This window comes from Cetorhinus maximus, chromosome 9 (assembly GCF_964194155.1).
Source record: "Cetorhinus maximus chromosome 9, sCetMax3.hap1.1, whole genome shotgun sequence".
Classification (NCBI taxonomy): domain Eukaryota; kingdom Metazoa; phylum Chordata; class Chondrichthyes; order Lamniformes; family Cetorhinidae; genus Cetorhinus; species Cetorhinus maximus.
Genome location: NC_135887.1, coordinates 92,621,237 through 92,641,857, shown reverse-complemented (window position 1 = coordinate 92,641,857; position 20,621 = coordinate 92,621,237). Strand labels below are relative to the sequence as shown.

Here is a 20,621-nt window from a genome sequence, read left to right as displayed (position 1 = left end):
TTGTAACTATAATTGTTCACAAATTCACAATCCTAATTCTTAAAAATCTGTTAATCCTACAATCTTCAGATTTTCAAAATCCACGTTGACATTTAGTAGTCACTACTTCCTCATTCATTCAACATTTTCTACTATTCTCTTCAACTCTGGTAGTGTCATTCAATGTGGACTTTTACCATTCACACTGTTTTCCCAATTCAAAGGCAATGAAAGTAAAAGTTCTACTGTAACCCAACCAAGAATGGTGTAGATTACGCCTGCTGCCTTGGGCCATATGCCAATCAAAGATTATATATTATATCATTTCATGATACATCAGTAATTAGATTTCTTTGAGAAGAATTTCTGCAATAAAAGCTTCAATATTAAGCTTATTATCAATGAACAGGAAAATGGTTCTGCATTTAAAAATATTTCCATTTAGTGCGAGCTGATTGCCTTTAGCATTCAACTCACCCTAAATGTCCTGAAATGTCAGGAATTTAAGGGTGTTGGAATGATACTTATGATTTTTTTTTTGTTCGGGTTCATGTGTAACAAAGTTGTCCTCTATTTCAACAATTAGATGGTATTTGTGCATGCTGAAGTGAATTGCAGTGGAAGTTGTGTTAATGGTGTCAGGGTGTGGTGTTTTGCTCTTGTGCAGATTTTTCTTTAATTATACACTGGTTTCTCCTGATATAACTTTTATAACATATTTATGTCAATATTGTTCCTTTTCTGCTTTTCCACCTGTGCCTTTCTATTCCATGCACTGCTGCTTTTCTGCTTGCTACACGTTAACACCATCTTCAGAAGAGTTTGCTGAGGAAGGTATGTAGTGCGATCTAACTTTACCCTCATCATTTCTTTATTCATCTATTTTTCTCCTGCATTCCTTTTACTCTTCCTTCATTTTGATATTTTCTCCTCCTGAGTTCGTATTTTCAGCATTTATCTTCTTTCTTTTTCTTTTTTCTCTTTTTTCTTCTTTCCATTGGTCTGCTATGTCCTGATTATTTTCTTCATTCTACCATTTTTTACCTTTATTTTCCTCTTGTTTACCTTTTGCCTTTCTATCTTTTCCTCTTTTATTGTTTTTCCTTGTTTTTTTCCCACCTTCATTTTCTTATTTTTCCTTTCCTTCTCTCTATAATTCTGTATGCTCCTTTATCCTCAATAGTATGTATCTTCCTTTATTCTCAATGTTGTGTATCCTCTATGCTCCCAATAATTACATATCCTCCTTTTTCCCAGTTATAACTGTGTATCCTTCATTATCTCCATCAATTGTATATCCTAGAGTATCCCAATTATTACATTTCCTTCGTTATCCCAATAATTCTGTATTCTACATTATCCCCAATAATTGTATATTCTACACTATCCCCAATAATCTTGAATTTTACATTATCCCCAATAAATATGTATTCTTCATTATCCCCAATAACCTTGTATCCTTTGTTATCCTCAATAATCCTGTTCATTATCCCTAATCATCCTACATCCCTCATGCCCAATTATTGTGCATCCTTTGATATCTCCAATGCTTTAATTGTTTTGGGACTAGGCAGTCTTTGAACTGTTTAAGTTAGTGATGCTGGAAAGGTGGACCTTTTGCTTTCTGGTTGATGATTGTTGGTTCATTTTAGTTTTGTCCTGTGTCTGCCATGTTCTTATCTATTGTTCTTCAATGCTCAGTATTAACATGATTTTGCTTCTTTGTATTCGCCACTCACTGCATGTACCTGGCATCTCCCAGAAGCGTACAGTGAAGAAGGTATGTTGCTTTCTTTTATTCCAAGTCTCCTTTTCAGGAAACATTTTAGACCAGTTGTATTTTGAAACTGTCAGATTACGTGACAATGGGGATAATTTTAACCCACCCTCCCTGTTGGACACAGTTAAAATAGCTGTACAAAGACTTGCCACTCTGTTCCTGCTCAACCCCCACTTAGTACTATCTTAACTAACTTAAAAGTTAAGCTTAACCTTTATAGGTGTCTGAGGTGCCTGTCTGATTCATGTTGGGACTTCATTAGTGTCATTAGTGATACCTCTGACATTATTCGGACTCAAATGGTATCTTAATAGCTTATTGGGTGGGGTACTCATTGTGAACTTCCTGTTCATTAAAACCTGGTAGGAAAGAGGAGGAAGAGGTACTCTAATTCAAATAAAAATATTTTCTTAATGGGGTCATCTGGTGGAGAAGGGCTGGGCACAGATTCAAGAGATAATCAAGAGGATGGATTAAAATGGAGAGGAGAATTTACTGCTGTCGACAAATATTTTCCTACAAAATATAATCCAAATTTACATTGCCATCTTTTTGCCAAGTCTGAAACAAAATGGAGGGGGTTGTGGTGGTGGAATGGAAATTCATAAATCACAACTGGAGTTCTGATGTTGCATAGGAATATAGAAACTTGAGTAGTCCCTTTTAGCCCCTTGAGCCTGTTCCGTAATTCAATAAGATCATGGGCGATCTGCAGCCTAACTCCATGTACCCATCTTTGCCCCATAGCCCTTAATACATTTGGCTAACAAATCTATAAATCTCAGTTTTAAAATAGCATTTGATCTAGCATCAATCGCCCTCCATGGAAGGGAGTTCCAAACTTCTACCATTCTTTGTGTGAAGAGGTGTTTCCTAATTTCACTTCTGAAAAAGTCTGGTTCTAATTTTTAGATTGTGTCAGCCTTTTAATAGACTCCCCAAGTAGCAAAAATAGTTTCTCCTAATATATCCTACCTGTCCTCCATACCATCTTGAAAACTTCGGTCAAATCACCCTTCACCTTCTAAATTCCAGGGGATACAATAATAGTTTGCATAATCTCTCCTTGTGATTTAACCCTTGCAGTCCAGTTATCACTCCAGTGAATTTGCACTGTGTTCCTTCTGAGGCCAATATCTCCTTCTATGTGGTGCCCAGAAATGCTCACAGTACTCCATGTTAATTTCAATTAGTGCTTATTGTAGAAGAATGAGTCAAAGCTGGTCTTTTACCTCAAGCGGACTTTATTCTTAAAACAGCTCTGCAGAGTAGCAGAATCTCCCAATCCTTTCCACCCCTGAGTGTTGTAACTCTTTCGAGTACATTCACAGTTCTTGACTTTCTTTTTTTTTCCGGGAGTGGGACATGAACCCACAACCTTCTGACTCAAAGGCGAGGGTGCTATGAACTGAGCCACAGCTTGTTGAGCCTATGCCCATCACCTGTTCTAACAATGTAATTGCTATACAATGTAATTGCTAGTCAACAAGAAGATTGTTACTGGACCTGATACATTGACACTCCAGGTGTGGTCGAACCAGAGTTTTGTAGAGCCAAGCACAATTTCTTCTCCCAGGTAGCCTGTTCCGCTAGATATAAAAGCCAGTATTCTGCTAGATCTTTTGATTTCTTTCTTTGTCTGTTCATGACATTTAATGACCTGGCACCTGGACACCCAGGTCTCTTTGCCCCTCCACTGTTTCCAACTTTTCACCATTTAGAAAGTACCCGTTTTATTCCTTTTAAGTCCAAAGTGGATGACCTCTCATTTGCTTATATTGAAATCCATTTGTCGCTGTTTTGCCCATTTACCTAATCTATTATTATCTTATAATTTCACACTTCGACCCACACTGGATACAATATGGTCTATCTTTGAATCGTTGGCAAATTTGGCTATGCCTTCCATCCCATCATCTAAGTTTTTAATGAATAGAATGAACAGTTGAGGGCCCGACACATCCTTGCAGGATACCATTCATCACATCCTGCCAATTAAACCACCAGCCCATTATCCCTACTCTTTCCGCTCAAGTAATTTCCTAGCCAGGCCAGTAATTTGCCCTCAATTCCATGGGTAGAATTTTCGAATCGGTGAGCGGGGACAGGGCCCACTCGCCGACGTGTAAAATGACGTGTGGTGACGTCGGGCGGGTGTCCCGACGTCACTGCGCGTCATTTAGGTTTTCAGTTCGGCGGGCCCGCAGCTGACTCTACTGCGCGCCTCCCGAACTGTCAAAGGCCTGTTAAAAACTAATTGAAATAATTAAATGAGCTGCCCCTCCAACCTTAAGGTTGGCGGTCAGGCAAAGAGCCCAGCCAGCCTTCGCATTTTTCATTGAACCTCATCCACGGGCAGGATGAGGTTTCATGAAGTGTTAAAAAATTTTCAAAAAAATTCATTCACATGTCCCAGCTCATGTGACACTATCACATGACGGGACATGTTTTAAAAGCTTTTAATTTCTTTATTTAGATCTTTAAAACTTAAACAAATCTCCCTGAGGCATGTGCGCGAAAGAGCGCAGACTCCAACTCAGGGAACGTCCCCTGCCCCCACCCGCACAGGGAGCGCTCAGTGCTTCCGGGCGAGCGACATGCTGGGTGGGCCTTAATTAGCCCGCCCATGTAAAATGGTGGCGCAGCCCTGATTGGGGGGGGTCGCCAATTGGATTTGCGCCCGCCCTCGCACAAACCCCCCCCGACGGGGGGAAATTTCTGCCCCGTGAGCTTAAACTTTAACTAACAGTCACTTATGACAGACTTTATCAAATGCCTCCTGAAAGTCCATATAAATAACATCGATAAACATCTTGTTGAGCACTTTAGTCACCTCTTCAAAAAATGTAATGCGATTCGTCAGGCAAGATCTACCCTTTACAAATCCATGCTGACTCTCTGACAGCTGAAAATTTTCAAGGTATTCAGTCATTCTATCCTTAATTATGGAGTCTAGCAATTTCCCAACAATCGATATTAGGTTAACTGGCCTATAATTCCCTGGTTTGCCATCTCACCTTTCTTAAATAATGGAGTGACATGTGCAATTTTCCAACCTAAAGGAGAAATTTGGAAGATTATAGTTAGGGCACCTACAGTGTTCTTATCTACCCTCTTTAAAACCTTGGGATGGAAACTGTCTGGCCCTGGAGATTTGTCACTCTTTCATGTCATTAATTTCTCCATTACTGTTATGTTGTTTCTGCTCATTTTGTTCAGTTCCCATCCCTGATTCAATGGCTAACTTCGGATATCTGGCATGCTGACCTCTTCCTCTAGTCTAAATACTAATACAAATCAATTATTCAGCATGCTAGATATTTCCTTATTACCATTGACAGCATTACCATTATCAGTCTTCAAGGAGCCGACATTGCTTCTGACCACTTTTTTTTTCCAAATGTAAGTTTTTTTTGTGTTGATTTTGATATCCCTTACAAGTTTATTTTTGTCCTCCCTTTTTGTAGCTCTTACCAGCTGCTTTGTCATCCTTTGTTGCTTTTTGTATCCTTGACATCTGCTAGGATTTGTGCTTTGTATGCTCTTTTAATTTTATGTTGATTCTTACCTCTTTCATTGTCTGTGGCTGTCTACTTTGGCAAGTAGAACTCTTGTCCTTTGTGGGTATAGATTGGTCTATATCATGTTAAATTCATATTTTGAACACCACCACCAACCTTCTGTTTAATCCATTAGCAGATTTTCCCAGTTTACTGTGGACCGTCTCTGATCTCTTTGAAGTCAGCCTTGCTTAAATCTAGAACTTGATAGCTGTTTCATGTTTCTCCCTTCCAAACACTATGTTGAACTCAATCATGTTAGATAAATGTTTATGCATCCGCTAAGGTGTTTAACTAAACCTGTCTCATTACTAAATCTAATTTGTCCCCTTGTTGGTTCTAGGACATATTTTGCAGAAAACCTTCCTGACACACCAAAGAAATTCATCTCCTTTATGACATGCCTACCTATCCTAATCTTTTGAAATTTAAAATCCCTAAATAAAACCACTCTACCTTTATTACATACTTGTCTATTCTCAGTATTCATACAAGCTACCACGTCAAAGCTACTATCAGAGACCTGTACACAGACCTATACCTCCCACTACAGTCTTAAATCTTTTCTATTTCTTAATTCTACCAATAAAGCCTCCACTGCTTGTGCACCTCTCATTCTATACTCTCTTATCATTGAAGTAATTTCATCCTTAAGTGCTAAGTTCACTCTGCCTTGACCATTTTCCCTATCTTTCCTGTAGATTATAAGCTGCTATATTTTGTTCCCAGTGCTGACCATCCTGCAGCCATGTCTCTGTAATGGCTAGCATGTCACAGCCTCCAAGTTGACTCTCTGCCTACAATTCATACACTTTGTTCCATATGTTTGTATAAAAAAATGCTTATTCGAGCTACACACCCTAACTTTCCTGCTGCTCTCCTGTTTACTCACATGTTTCCTTTTTCTCTTTCTTGGTTTAGTGACTACATCTTTTAGCTTTCTGTTAATCTACAGTGCCAAATACAAAAGTCCTGATGATTACCCACTCTCTTCCCTTCCACTTGTTTTCAAACTATTATCTATACTAGCTTTTTCATCTGAGTTCATCCTCCGCACTTAGTATTTGAAGTTGTTGAAGGATCCACTAGGTCTCTTGTCCCTGCCCAGTTCAGGTGGTACCAATCACAGTGGTACCATTCCTTCCTGTCCCAGTAATGGGTGATTGTAACCCATGAAATGGAATCCCTCTTTCCCATATCATTCTATCAGCTACACTTCATCTCCCTAATTCATATCCCTATGCCAGTTTGCATGTGGCTTTGGTAATAATAGACACCTTGAGGTCATGCCCTTAAATTTAACTCCTAGTTCCTGGTCCTCTTCTCCTTTTCTTATTTTCCATGTTGTTGGTCCCAACATAAAACTGGTTCCTCCCCCTCCCTCTCCAATATTTCAAGCCTGTTTGAGATGCCCCTCACTGTGGAACCAAATAGTAACAAACTATCTGGGACACTTGCTCCTGCTCAATCCTCCTAATTATTGAATTCCCAACAACTATCACTAGTCCCTATACTGCCCAATCCCTCACCCTGAACATTGTCTTGCTCCAAGGTGCTATGGACTGCATGCTGGCTGCCCTTCTGACGGTCTTTATCCTTATTTCAACATTTAGCAAGTATAATGAACCCACTGGATAGGTTCAGATTCTGCAGTTCCTCATTCTGCATCTCACCCTTACTTTGTACACTGTCGATCACACAAACTTGAGTCCGATCCTGTATGTCTCTACAAGATGTGCCCAAAATCTGAAACAAGCTGCTCAGATATTGCTCATAAGAACATAAGAACTAGGAGCAGGAGTAGGCAATTCAGCCCCTCGAGCCTGCCCCACCATTCAATACTATCATGGCTAATCTCATTTTGGCCTCAACTCCAAGTTCCTGCCCTCTCCCGATAAACTTTCAACCCGTTACTAATGAACAATCTGCCTATCTCCTCCTTAAATTTATTCAACATCCCGGCATTCACTGCACTCTTGAGGTAGTGAATTCCACAGATCACGACCCTTTGAGAAAAGTAATTCCTCCTCATCTCCGATTTAAATCTACCGCCCCTTAGCCTAAAACTATGGCCTCTCATTCTAGAATGCCCCACAAGGGGAAACATTAGCTCCACATCTACTTTGTCTATCCCCTTTAGCATTCTTACATACCTCAGTTAGATCTCCTCTCATCCTTCTAAACTCTAGCGAGTATAGGCCTAAACTGCTCAATCTCTCCTCATAAGACAAGCTCCGCATCTCTGGAATCAATCTAGTGAACCTCCTATGAACTGCCTCCAATGCAACTACATCCTTCCTCAAGTAAGGGGACCAAAACTCTGCACAGTACTCCAGGTGCAGTCTCAGCAATGCCTTGTTACAGTTGCAACAACACTTCCCTATTTTCATACTCTATTCCTTTAGCAATAAATGCCAAAATTCAATTTGCCTTCCTTATTACCTGCTGTACCTGTATACTAGCTCTCAGCAATTCATGCACGAGGACACCCAGATCCCTCTGCACTGCTCCTCCTCCTCCCTCATATTCAGTGTGTTTCCAACTCGCACTCCAGCTCAATGATTCTGAGCCCGAGAGAATTGAGGTGGAGATATCGACTGCAGATTTGTTCACTCAGGATAGTTTCACTGTCCTCAGAATCCCACATACTGCAGTCCAGAAACAGGACCTGCTCTGCCATTCTCTTACTCTCAATTATTTATATTAAGTTTTCAGCTTCTTGTAAATTTTTTGTCTTTTTCTACACAGTAACTTGCACTATGCAATGGACAAAAGCTTCCATTACAATTATTGGAGGTGAAAATAAAAAGCAGCACCTCCTTCCCACTCTGTGCCAAATTCCCACTTGCACCAAGTTGCTGACTTTAGCACTCTGTTATCATTGCATTCTTTTCACAACCACTCTATGCAGCAGCAGATATACTGTTTACTTATGAGTCAGACCCAAGTTACAATGCTCACAGCAATTAACACCACAGCTTACAGCTAATTGGCAGTTAACTGGTAGCCACAGGCAATTTCTGTTAACCAAGTAGGTTAACTAGTTGCAGTTATTTTTACAGTTTCTAAAACTGTAAATACTTACCAGAGAATTTCTACTTGCACCAAGTCCCCAACTTTTGCATTCTGTTGCATTCTTTTCAAGGTGACTGTGGACAATCCACGTGATAATGAAAGTTTATCAAAAACCTATCATTTAATACATGCACAAGCATTGATGCAGAAGTCTAGGAGGAGAAAATAATTGGCTTTAAGTTTGAAAAATCAAAGTGACGTTTGCTTTATTTTGCATTATAGAATTTTGTGGATAGCTTACTCAGAAAGTGAACAGTCCAACCCAAAAAATGAGACAGGTGACAATCTTAATCTGAAAAAACAATTGATTTGGTTTACATTCTAAACCGCAACCTTTGGTTGTTTTGAGTAAAGGATGTGTAATTGAATCTACAATTCATGTTCTTGGTCATATACAAAGTCTGATGTAATGGCTCAAATGTGAAAGTTGTATATTATGTTACCCTCTGTATGTTTTGCCATTATCCAATAATCGTGACACAGTGGAAGATTTGTCAGTCTTCCAGTATTTGTTCATGGACAGTTTATTAGATGCAACTTTGTATGCTACATAACCCAGCTTCAAACTCATGGTGGAGGGATGAAGAACTTTTGAGCATTGACAAATACAGAGATCTTATGTCTGTCGTATGAATGGTTTTTATTCCTGAAATGCCAGAAATTTAATGATGTTTGAATGATACTTTTTTTTGTTTGTGCTCATGTCTAACAAAGTACCCTATATTGTAACAATTAATTAGCGTATCTACATCTTGAAATGAATTGGAGTGAATGTATGTGAACAAGTGGCGTTTTGCTCTTGTGTATATTTCTCTTTAATTTTATATTAGTTTTTACTGATACATTTTATAAATTAAAGTCAATAATGCTCCTTTTTTGCTTTTCTGTCTTATAACTTTCAATCCCTGCACTGCTGCTTTTCTGCTTGCTGTACATTAACACCATCTTCAGAAGAGGTTGTTGAAGAAGGTATGTAGTGCAATATCCATTTATTGTCTCCTTTCAGTTTCCTTCATATCTTTCTTCATTCTTCTTTTCCTTCATTTGTATTTTAGTCCTTTCTCTTTTCTTCTTCATTCTCCCCTTCCTTTCCATTGGTATGCTATGTTCTGATCCTTTCTTTACTTCATTCTTCTGTTTTACTTTCATTCTATTTTTCTCTCATTTGCTTTTTTCTCTTTTAATCATCATTTCCACTTTACTGTTTTTCCCTTGTTTTTTCTCCCTGTGTTCATTTCCTTACCCTCAATCTCAATCATTCCATTGCGTTATCGCCTCCAATTATACTGGATCCTTCATATTTCCAATCATTTTGCACCTTTGGTCATCCCAATCATTCTGTATCCTCCTTCATTCCTAATTATTCTGTATCAATCAGCAAGCTCAATGATTGCATATCATCCATCACCACCATTCATTAAGTGATGTATTGGAGTTTCCTTCATTATTTCTTATAGAAAGGTGGTTTATTAGATGTAATTTAAACAGCTTTTGATAACATGAGCTGTAGAAGCAATGCCAATATGTAATTATTGAGCTGTTGATTGTCCTGGGGTTAGATAAACTGATTTGAGTAATTTAATGAAGCTGGAAAGGTGACCTTCTTGCATTTGTTAGTTCTTCTCGGGGTGGTCCTGCGTCTGCTGCATTGACACCTTTTGCTCTTCAACGCTCAGTATTAACATGAATTTTGCTTCTTTGTATTTGCTGCTCACTGCATGTACCTGACCTCTCCCAGAAGTGCACCATGAGGAAGGTATGTAGCTCTCTGCTGTTTTTAAAAAAATCATGCATGGGATTCCATGTTATTCCAAGTCTCCTTTTCAGGGAATGCTTCAGACAAGTTATATTTTGAGACCATGATGTACTGTGAAAATGGGGACAGTTGTGACCCACCCTGCCTATCCAGTGTACACTTAATATAGCTGTGCAGAGACTTGCCACCCTATTCCCCTGTGATTCCTGCTTTTTACCATCTTAACTGGGCCCTTGTGGGGGTTGCCAAAGTACATTCTTGACTCAGGCAGGTACTACATTAATTAGATCCTTATGCTAACATTAAAATTCAGATTGCATTTTAATGGCCTATTGCACAGCTACCCATCTTGATTATCCTGCTCAGTAAAACTTGGTGGGGAAACGGTGGCTTTTGTTTTATTTTGGTATTATTTACATTTTAAAAAACAAATTTGGATGTTTCATTAAAAGATGTGTCATTTAATCTAATCTATAACTCATTTTCTTGATCATCTTCAAAACCCAACGTAATGTCTCTACATTTATATGTTACCCCCTGTTTATATGTTACCCCACATAACAATCGTGGCACATAGAAGATTTGCCGTTATACAGAATTTGCGCATGGATAGTCTACAAACACAGTTGTGTCCGGCACATATCCTTACTTCATACTTGTGGTCAGGAAATGGGGAGTTTAGAGCATTGGCAAAGTACTAAATATTCTGTTACTCTGAATAATTTTATGTGCATCTATAAACATTTAATTTCTTTTGCATATAGTTGTAAAGTAATGTAATGAATATAGATGAACATATGAGGTCAGATTTACCCCTGTTTATACCAAAACTTTAATCTAAGCAGAGGATTGAATCCATGTTGGCAGTCAGAATGTAGATGGCTATGATCACATTGCTGATTCTCACAGAGCACAATCGTTGCTCAATTTAATACAGTTCAATTTGTGCGTATGCAACTGGTGATTCTAGACTCTCATAAATTGTCTGAATAAGGCAGAATGTTTTAAAACAGAGGGGTGATATTGTTAGTGAGATGATCAGATAAATGTTGAGCAACCTGCAAAAGCCTGAAACTTCAATAACTCCAGAGATGGTTCAGTTTAATCCTGACAAATAAGTCGAGCACAAGCAGGAGCCAGTTTACACATCTGATTCAAATCAGACTTTGACAGACATCAAGTCAACTCTGACCTCCAATCAACAGTGAGAGCAAGGCATTCTAGATCCTGGGTGCATCTTTAGTGCAGTATGGTTCCACGGAAGCCCACAGTCAGTCTACAAATTTCACTAAATGGAATAACTGTCCTGAGCACATTTACTTAATCTTGTTTTGCTCTGTTGTGTTTTTTCATTGCATTGCACAGTTTATGGAAACGAAGAAGAAGACGGTATTTTTGCTTTTACCAATGTAAATTCACTGCACTGAACGCTAACTATCTACCCCTTCCCCCAATTCTCTGGGGTTAATTCTTCTAAATGTGTGGCTTGAGGTGATCCAGTAGCAGACTATATATAGCACATTATATAGCTGCGAGAATCAGCTAGTATTTTGACTAACAGGTTTCAGTGCAGTGATCATTAAATGTATTACAACCTGATCACTTTTGGTTTTATTCACAATGCTGAATGCTAAAATATTAATGTTGTCTTTTACACTGTCAATTTCATAATCTGTCTTCATTTCATAAATCAGCCTAATTTCTTTGAGGATTAGTGTGTGTGCTTTTGCTGATAATATTGGTAGCAGAATGTTTCAGATAAAAAGGTGGTGTTAAATTGAGTTGGATGACATTGCTGGACAATTAGGGGTATTCACAAGAGGCCCTGACAGAAGGTTGTGCACCAGCTTCTCCGCTGTAGAAAGGTCAGGCTAAATGGATGAAAAGGTTACAAATTGGGGTGGGGGTAGTGAGGTGGAGTTAATTTCCACACTTACCGCGACCACCCCCCCCCCGGCCACTGCAAAAAAAAATGTTGTTTTTCCAAAATACAAGCAAAGGGAATACTTTTAAAATAGAAATATTAATTTTCAAACTATTTTAAAATCACGAGGGTTGCATATCGCCCCCTTTAGCTCTGTTTTCTTTTAAGTTTTGTATCCTAATTTTCGCCAAAGGGAAATGCATCACCTAACAAATAGGAAGCGGGGACAGCCTAGGGCTCTAAGCACTTTAATTGGCTTTAAAGACACTGTGACCTGATGTTGGGAGATGCGATTGCACCGTGTTGATATGCATAGCATCCACTTTTCCGGAAATAATCCCACACTTCTTTGAATCAATCAATCAGGTGACTTTGCTCGCTGACATTTACTCAGTAGTACACTGGTGGGGTTGGGGTGGTGGTGAATGCGGGGGTGGAGGAAATGGAGGGAGGAATGATTAAGCAGGCCAGTGGAGCGAGCCACCAGTTTGCTAAGCTGGCAAGCTGCTTAGGGAGGTACCTGCTGGAACACACAACTAAATACTATCCTGGATTGACAACTGATGCTTTAAATCAAGCATTGAAAGCTAAGCTATTAAAAAGGCAATTCTTCGCAAACATTTTGTTTGATTTCAGAAGGATAGCTGTGTGTAGGTTTCCTCACAGTGAAGTCATGCGTAAATAACGTAATGTTGCATTTCAGTGTGATTTATGGCATTGTCCTGTGTGTTTGTGAACAAATAGGAAACATTATTTGTCATTTTCCCTGAAGGTGGTGTGCTTCAAAGATGAGATAACTCTGATGTTTTAATTCATTTTTAATGGTCCTTAACACCTCAATGAAAGTTCAGTACCCATGCCCCATTAATAAAGCAATGACAGCAGTAAGTTGCCTTTGCACCCTCACCCCAATCAATCTTCTCTGTACAGATATATTTAAGATAATCTGCAATATGGCATTAATATCCAAAAGCTAATTTTGTTTGCTATATTGTCAAGATGGCGCTGGTGGACATTATCAGTTTAGGTGGTCAGTGGTCCTACTTGAAAACAACTGGGGCCTAATGAATATATATAAATAGGGGTTGGATTATGCAGTTAGACAAAAAAAAACTGTTTTCATTTCAATGTAACTTCCTCAATCTGCTGAAAATCATGCACAGTACATGTCAAGGTGGGCCATTTCCAGTGTTAATGACAAGTATTGTAAGGGGAAGCTGGAAATAGGTCTGACCTTCATTGCTATTTAGTTTTCTGGGTGAAGTTTTGAGCCTTAAGTGCCTTCTTAACTTCTGGCAAACCAGAAGCACAGACACTCTTTAACTCATAGAATCTTAGGTTTGTTAGTTTTGATTTTATTGAAAATGATAGACAGGAGGTAATTTGTAGCAGTCCAATGTTTTAGATTGCTCCATTTTGTTATTGTTATCTTCTAAAATCATTTTCTCTTTTTCATTGTTCCTTTTTTCCTCCACAGCTCCTGTTTGTTCTTAAGGTGTTGACTCATGTTGAGGTACAGTTCCCCAGGTACTGGTTGCCCCACAGTTAGGTTGGGGAAGGAATGATTGACCAGACTCTGATTGCAATTCCAGAAACGTCTGAAGGAAAATGTCTGTGACTGAGGATCATGTTACACAGGAACAGGCTCAGCTGTGATGGTTTCCAGGAATGAATAGCCTGCCAGCATTCACTGATAAATGACCACACATGAATAATGGACACTTGGGTTAGGTACTGAACAATGAGCACCACCTGTAGAACCATCCCTAACATGGAGTCAACACCTTCAGGCAATCGGGGGGGAAATTGGGGAGAAAAAAATAATAATTTAATTTGTAATGCAGCAGATTGTACTTTTTTTTTCAAAAAAAGCTACAATATTTGGATGTCGCTTATGCTATATTTTGTCTTTAACTTTGGAGAAAATGGCTAATTTTTTAATTAACTTTTTTGTTTTATTTTGCTACAGAGGAAAAGCCAAAGCCAAAGTGAGTAGAGATTTATAATGAATTCAAAGGTTTATTTAATTCAGGAATACTCATAAAATGTCAATTTGCCAATGGCTTTTGTCAGATGTATTGCTTCATTTGTCTCTGGGCCTCCAGTCATAGTTCACAGAGCAGCGGAATATTAATTGAGCATGGGTTTTATCATTTTTCCCTCTGCTCCCTTTTCTTTCCCAACAGCGGGAAGCTATTCTGCAGGTGGTACTCTCTTAGTATCCAAGTTACTATAGAATGCATTGTTTGCACTCCGGTCTGTTTCTATGGAGAAGCTCCAAGCCACGACCTCAACAACTGTAGGGACGGGATGTTAGAGGTTGAGTATTCTGTAGTGCACCATGTTGGAAGGTGACTGAGTGTAAGTTGTACCCTTGTGTAAGTCACTGTTCAGATTTGACAATCTTAGCAAAAGGTTAATGGAACAATGATGCTGTAGTAGCAGGAGGATGGCTGACCAGAGGACACAGAGTTAAAATAATTGACAAATGATCCAGAAGGCAGATGAGTCATTTTTTTATGCAGCCAGTTATGATCTGAAATTCACTGCTTGAAAAGGTGGTAGCAGCATATTCTTTCTTGAAATGGAAAGATTTGCAGGGCTACAGGGAAAGAACATGATAAATTGGATAGCTCTTTCAAAGATCCAGCACAGGCACAATGGGCCAGGTGGATGCTGTCTGCGCTGCGTCATTCTATTGTATTTGTACCACACAACCCAAAAGAACACAACGTGAGTGAAAATTTGCTCCTGTGAGCAACCAGTATTCGTCTTTTCAATTTCTGAGTATGGAAAAACCACTGCTCTTAGGGCTAAGCTCCTGGCCTGAATATAATGTGGAACAAATAGAGACAGAGGCTTGATTTTTCCAGTGGGGAAGCCATGCTCGAAAGTAGTGCAGGTTGCAGGTAGGACTACAAAATGTCGCTCCAATGTGATAGCCCACATTACCACCAAGTGCAGCTCCTCATTGGCAACTGGGATCATGGAATTACCCTGTGATCCAGTCTCTTGGAATTTACAATTTAAAAACAAAATTGACTGAGAAAAAGGGTGTAATCTGTATATGTGATTGCAAATTTTGCATAGGTTGAAACCTTTCTATCCACATACCTTACTTCCCATTGATAGAAAAACATGGCAAAAAATTGTGACACTAATCATTGTACATCGCTATGTCAAAAATGTTCCATTCATGCAGCATAGTATTCCTGATGGTAAATATTATGCTTTTGTTCTGTCCATGTCCTTCCAAGTTGTTCCTTCTTCCCATTCGCCTTTTATTCTCTACTTCCCTTCTATCTCCCTCCGGCTTTTCCTCTGTGCCCCTCCTTTTCTCTCTCCTCCTCTGTCCTTCTATTTCTCTCCTTCCCTTCTTGTCATGCATGCTTTTCTCTTCTGACTCCTTTCTTATCTGTTGTGCTCTTTTCCTTCATTTCTCTTCCCCCTCCTCCTTCCTTTGTGTGTGTGTGTGTCTCTCTCTCTCTACCTTCCTTCTCATTCTTCTTCCCTTCCATCTGTCTTACCCTTCTGTATCTTTCCCCTTTCATTCTATTCATCCTACTTCTGTTCTATCTCCCTTCATTCCTTTTCTTCTCCTCCACTTCCATCTCTACCTTTCTCCTGCTTCCTCTCTTTCTGTATGTTTCTTCTTCCCTTCTCTCACTCTTCCTCCTCCTTCCCTTGTTTCCCTGTCTTTCTTTCACCCTTTATTTCCCTTGCTTTCTCTCCCCTCCACTTGCTTCTCTCTCCTTTCCATTTCTGTCTCTTCGAATCCCATTTTTGTCCCTTATTTCGTTGCCATTCATCCCTTTGCTTCACTCTCTCTGTTGCTGTTTTCTCACTCCTATTTCTCTCTTTGGTCTTTTTTGGACCTCTCTTTCTTTCTAAGTCATTTTTCCAAGTAAATTCAGTAATCCCATGTTCTCTGCATTGAACCTTACTCGACGGAACTAACTCTAATTCTATGACCATGTTTCCATTGAGCACACCCCATTGCTTGGAGATTAAGAGTGTTTAATTTTCTCTTATCTCTTCTTCGACTTTGTTTTATTCACTTTCCCTTCCTCTGGTGAGCTTGACATGGGGAGATTGGGGAATGGAAAGGAAGTGAGTTGCTGAAGCAGTCTAGACAGCTGCAGGGATATGGGAGTCTGCTGGGGCTACCATGACAACATGGGGAACAGGAGGCAGCTGAGCAGGATAATTGCAACAGTGCAAGGAGCAACAACAAGAGCTTTTAGAGGTGTCAGCTGTGGCTCAGTTCATAGCACCCTCGCCTTTGAATCAGAGGGTTGTGGGTTCATGTCCCACTCCTAGAAACCAAGAACTGTGATTGTACTCGAAAGAGTTGCAATCTGTGACTGTTGATAACTCGAAAGAACAAGAGCTTTTAAGTAGCGGTGGTAATTGTCATTTGCAATGACCGTGGAAAACTAATGGCTCTAAAAAGGACAGTATAATGGGCGGGCAATCTACAACCACCAAATATCCACCATGTTTGGAGTGAAAATTGCTGTAGTGTCTTTAATGTGAAAAAAAATGATTGTGGAGGTGGATAAGAGAAACCAATGCAAAGCTGTGGAGGTAGAAATAAGGGTATTGGAATTGAAAATGTTTCATTCCCCAGAGCACACACATCCTTCACCATGATGAAGAAACAATTTACAGAAAAAGCCCCAAAAACTTTCACAATCTGTTTGAGTTTTCTAGCTGTCATTAACTCTTGTTGCTTTTTTACAGACTGAGTGCCCCCAAAATCCCAGAGGGAGAGAAAGTTGACTTTGATGTGAGTGCAGAAATTATCAAACAAACTATTCATTATTAATAAGCTTGTTGTTTTGTTGATGGCTTCATGAAACTTACTTTCTTTCATAATATATATGATCAAAATGAGCAATGATTTTAAAGTCATGAAGGACTGTTGTTTTTATTCTGAGTAGGATTCAGTGAGGGAGCAAAGGTAGATTTTTTGGAATTTTTCTTTTTTTCTTCAAAGTATTCTCCCCTCCTCTCCCATTGAGAGGTGCTGAAAATGGAACAAGGTTCCACAAGCACTAATCATTCTCTAGGACTTAAGTACTATTTTTTTGTGTGGGAGCAGAAAATTAACATCAGTGCATTATATAATCATATGGAGATCACAGTTGACTCAGATTCTACTATTCACCAGTATCAGGAATAGCATTTCCCAGCAAGGGTACTAAGATGACAACTAGAAACAGGAATTTTGGCTGATTATTTTTTTTCCCTCCCTAGAAGAAGAGCAATGAGATCAATGATAGGGCCAGACTGAGATCACAAAATACGATCACAAGACGATTTCAAGAAAACCCCTCCAGGTCATTTCTTTCTATCCATTCAGAACATCCCCAAAGATAGCATTGTAGGCAGTGCAGATGGAAGTGTAAAATTACAAAGAGGTATTCATGGATTAAGTAAATGGGACGAAACTGTGGCAAATGGATTTCAATGTAGGCATGGGTAAGGCCATCTACTTTCGAGCTAAGAAAGATAAAACAAGGTACCTTGTAAATGGTGAAAAGCTAGAAACAGTGGAAGTCAAAAGAGACCTGGGGGGTCAGTTGCATAAATCCTTAAAATGTTATGAACAAGTACAGAAAATTATCAAAAAAGCTAATGGAATGCTGGCCTTTATATTGAGAGGATGAGAAATCTAGGAGGTAGAAGTCATGTCTCAGCCACACACCTGGAATACTATGAGCAGTTCTGAGCACCAAACCTTAAGGAAGCATATATGGCCTTGCAGGAGTGCAGGGGGTAAATGCAGCACAGGCTTACCAGAAAATATCTGGACTTCAGGGGTTAAATTACTGAGACTACACAAACTGGGGTGGTATATCCTGGAATTTAGAAGGCTATTGGGTAATTTTATTGGGCTATTGGGTAAGTTTATTGAAGTTTTCAAGATATTAAGGGGAACAGTTGGGGTAAATAGGGAGAAACTATTTTCACTGGCTGAGAAGTCCAGAATGAGAGGGTATGGTCTAAAAATTAGAGCCAGGCCTTCCAGTAGTGAAAGTAGGAAATAATCCTACACACAAAAGGTGGTAGAAGTTAGTAACTCTTTTCTGCAAATGGCAATTGATGCTATGAACATACAAATTGGGAGCAGGTGTAGGCCAATTGGCCCCTTGAACCTGCTCCGCTGTCCAATAAGATCATAGCTGATCTGATTGCAACCTCAACTCCACATTCCCACCTACCCCCAATAACCTTTCACCCCTTGCTTTTTAAGAATCTATCTAGCTCTGCCTTAAAAATATTCAAAGACTCTGCTTTCACCGCCTTTTGAGGAAGAGAGTTCCAAAGATTCAGCACCTTCTGAGAGAAAAATATTCTCCTCATCTCTGTCCTAATGAACGACACCTCATTTTTAAACTATGACCACTTCTTCTAGATTCTCCTACAAAAGAAACATCCTTTCCACATCCACCCTGTCAAAAACCCTCAGGGTCTTTTATTTGTTTCAATCAAGTCATCTTTTACTTTTCTAAACTCCAGCGGACACAAGCTGAGGCTGTCCAGCCTTTCCTCATAAGACAACTCGCGCAATCCAGGTATTAGTCCGGAAAACTTCTCTGAACTTCTTGCAATGCATTTACATCCTTTCTTAAATAAGGAGACCAATACTGTACACAGTACTCCAGATATGGTGTTACCAATGCCCTGTACAACCGAAGCATAACCTCCCTACTTTTGTATTCAATTCCACTTGCAATAAGATCAATTGTAAATTTTAAATCTGAGATTTGCTATCCAAAGATATTACAGGATAAGGGGCAAAGGTAGGTGTAGGGAATTAGGTCACAGATCAGCCATGAACTCACTAATTTGTGGAACAGGCTCAAGGGGTCAAATGGCTTGCTCTGTTCCTATCATTTTTCCATTGTAGTTGTAATGAACCAAGCCAGTGTTGTGCCCTCAGCTATTATTCTTGGCAACTAATTCCATCTATTAGTACAAACAAGATTCCTTAATAGAGCACAAACCAGGAAACAAACTTAGTCTATATAACTTACCGTCTTATCACTTTTACCATGTGAACCATCAAGTGGATCACCAATGTCCTTTAGGGAAGGAAATCTGTTGTCTTTAACTGGCCTGGCCTACAAATTACCCCAGACCCACAGCAATGTGGTAGACTCTTAAATGCCCTCTGCAAGCCACTCAGTTGTAACAAATCACTACAAAGTCACAAAAAAGGAACAAAACCGGACGAGCCACCCGGCATCAACCTAGGCACCGGAAACAACAATGACAATCTTGGCCCTGTCGACCCTCAAAAGTCCTCCTTACAAACATCTAGTGCCAAAATTGGGAGAGCTGTCTCACAGACTAGTCAAGTAACAGCCTGACATAGTCATCCTCACAGAATCATACCTTACAGATATTGTCCCGGACACCACCATCATGAACCCTGGGTATGTCCTGTCCCACCGGCAAGACAGACCCAGCAGAGGTGGCGGCACTGTGGTATACAGTCAGGAGGGAGTTGCCCTGGGAGTCCTCAACATCGATTCCGGACCCCATGAAGTCTCATGGCATCAGGTCAAACATGGTCAAGGAAACCTCCAGCTGATTACTACTTACCGCCCTCCCTCAGCTGATGAATCAGTACTCCTCCATGTTGAACACCACTTGGAGGAAGCACTGAGGGTGGCAAGGGTGCAAAATGTACGTTGCCTGGGGGACTTCAATGTCCATCATGAAGAGTGGCTCGGTAGCACCACTGCTGGCCGAGTCTTAAAGGACATAGCTGCTAGACTGAGTCTGTGGCAGGTGGTGAGAGAACCAATATGAGGGAAAAACATACTTGACGTCATCCTCACCAACCTGCCTGCTGCAGATGCATCTGTCCATGACAGTATCGGTAGGAGTGACCACTGCACAGTTGTTGTGAAGACAAAGTCCCACCTTCACAGTGAGGATACCCTCCATCGTGTAGTGTGGCACTACCACCATGCTAAATGGGATAGATTTCGAACAGAACTAACATTTCAAGACTGGGCATTCATGAGGTGCTGTGGGCCATCAACAGCAGCAGAATTGTACTTGAACACAATCTGTAATCTAAAAACAGAATTACCTGGAAAAACTCAGCAAGTCTGGCAGCATCGGCGGAGAAGAAATCAGTCAACGTTTCGAGCCCTCATGGCCCTTCAGCAGAACTGAAGCATAGTAAGCTATGCTTCAGTTCTGCTGAAGGGCCATGAGGGCTCGAAACGTTGACTGATTTCTTCTCCGCCGATGCTGCCAGACTTGCTGAGTTTTTCCAGGTAATTCTGTTTTTATTTTGTTTTGGATTTCCAGCATCCGCAGTAGCTTTTAGCTTTTTGTTTTTAACAATCTGTAATCTCATGGCCCGGCATATCCCCCACTCTACCATTACCATCAAGCCAGGGAATCAACCCTGGTTTGATGAAGAGTGCAGGAGGGCATGCCAGGAGCAGCACCAGGCATACCTAAAAATGAGGGGTCAACCTGGTGAAGTTACAACGCAGGACTAATTGAGTGCCAACCAGC

The 20,621-nt window shown here is 40.0% G+C and overlaps 1 protein-coding gene across 1 annotated transcript in view; it reads left to right on the top strand.

Moving 5' to 3' along the window:
- tnnt3a (troponin T type 3a (skeletal, fast)) overlaps positions 1 to 20,621 on the top strand; it is a gene marked incomplete at its 5' end in the record, with an annotated part of 71,148 nt that overhangs the window by 32,494 nt on the left and 18,033 nt on the right. Inside the window, 2 exons of the mRNA XM_078549090.1 lie at positions 14,044 to 14,062; positions 16,818 to 16,863. Of these exons, the coding sequence (XP_078405216.1) occupies positions 14,044 to 14,062; positions 16,818 to 16,863 (65 nt within the window). The remainder of the gene's footprint in view (positions 1 to 14,043; positions 14,063 to 16,817; positions 16,864 to 20,621) is intronic.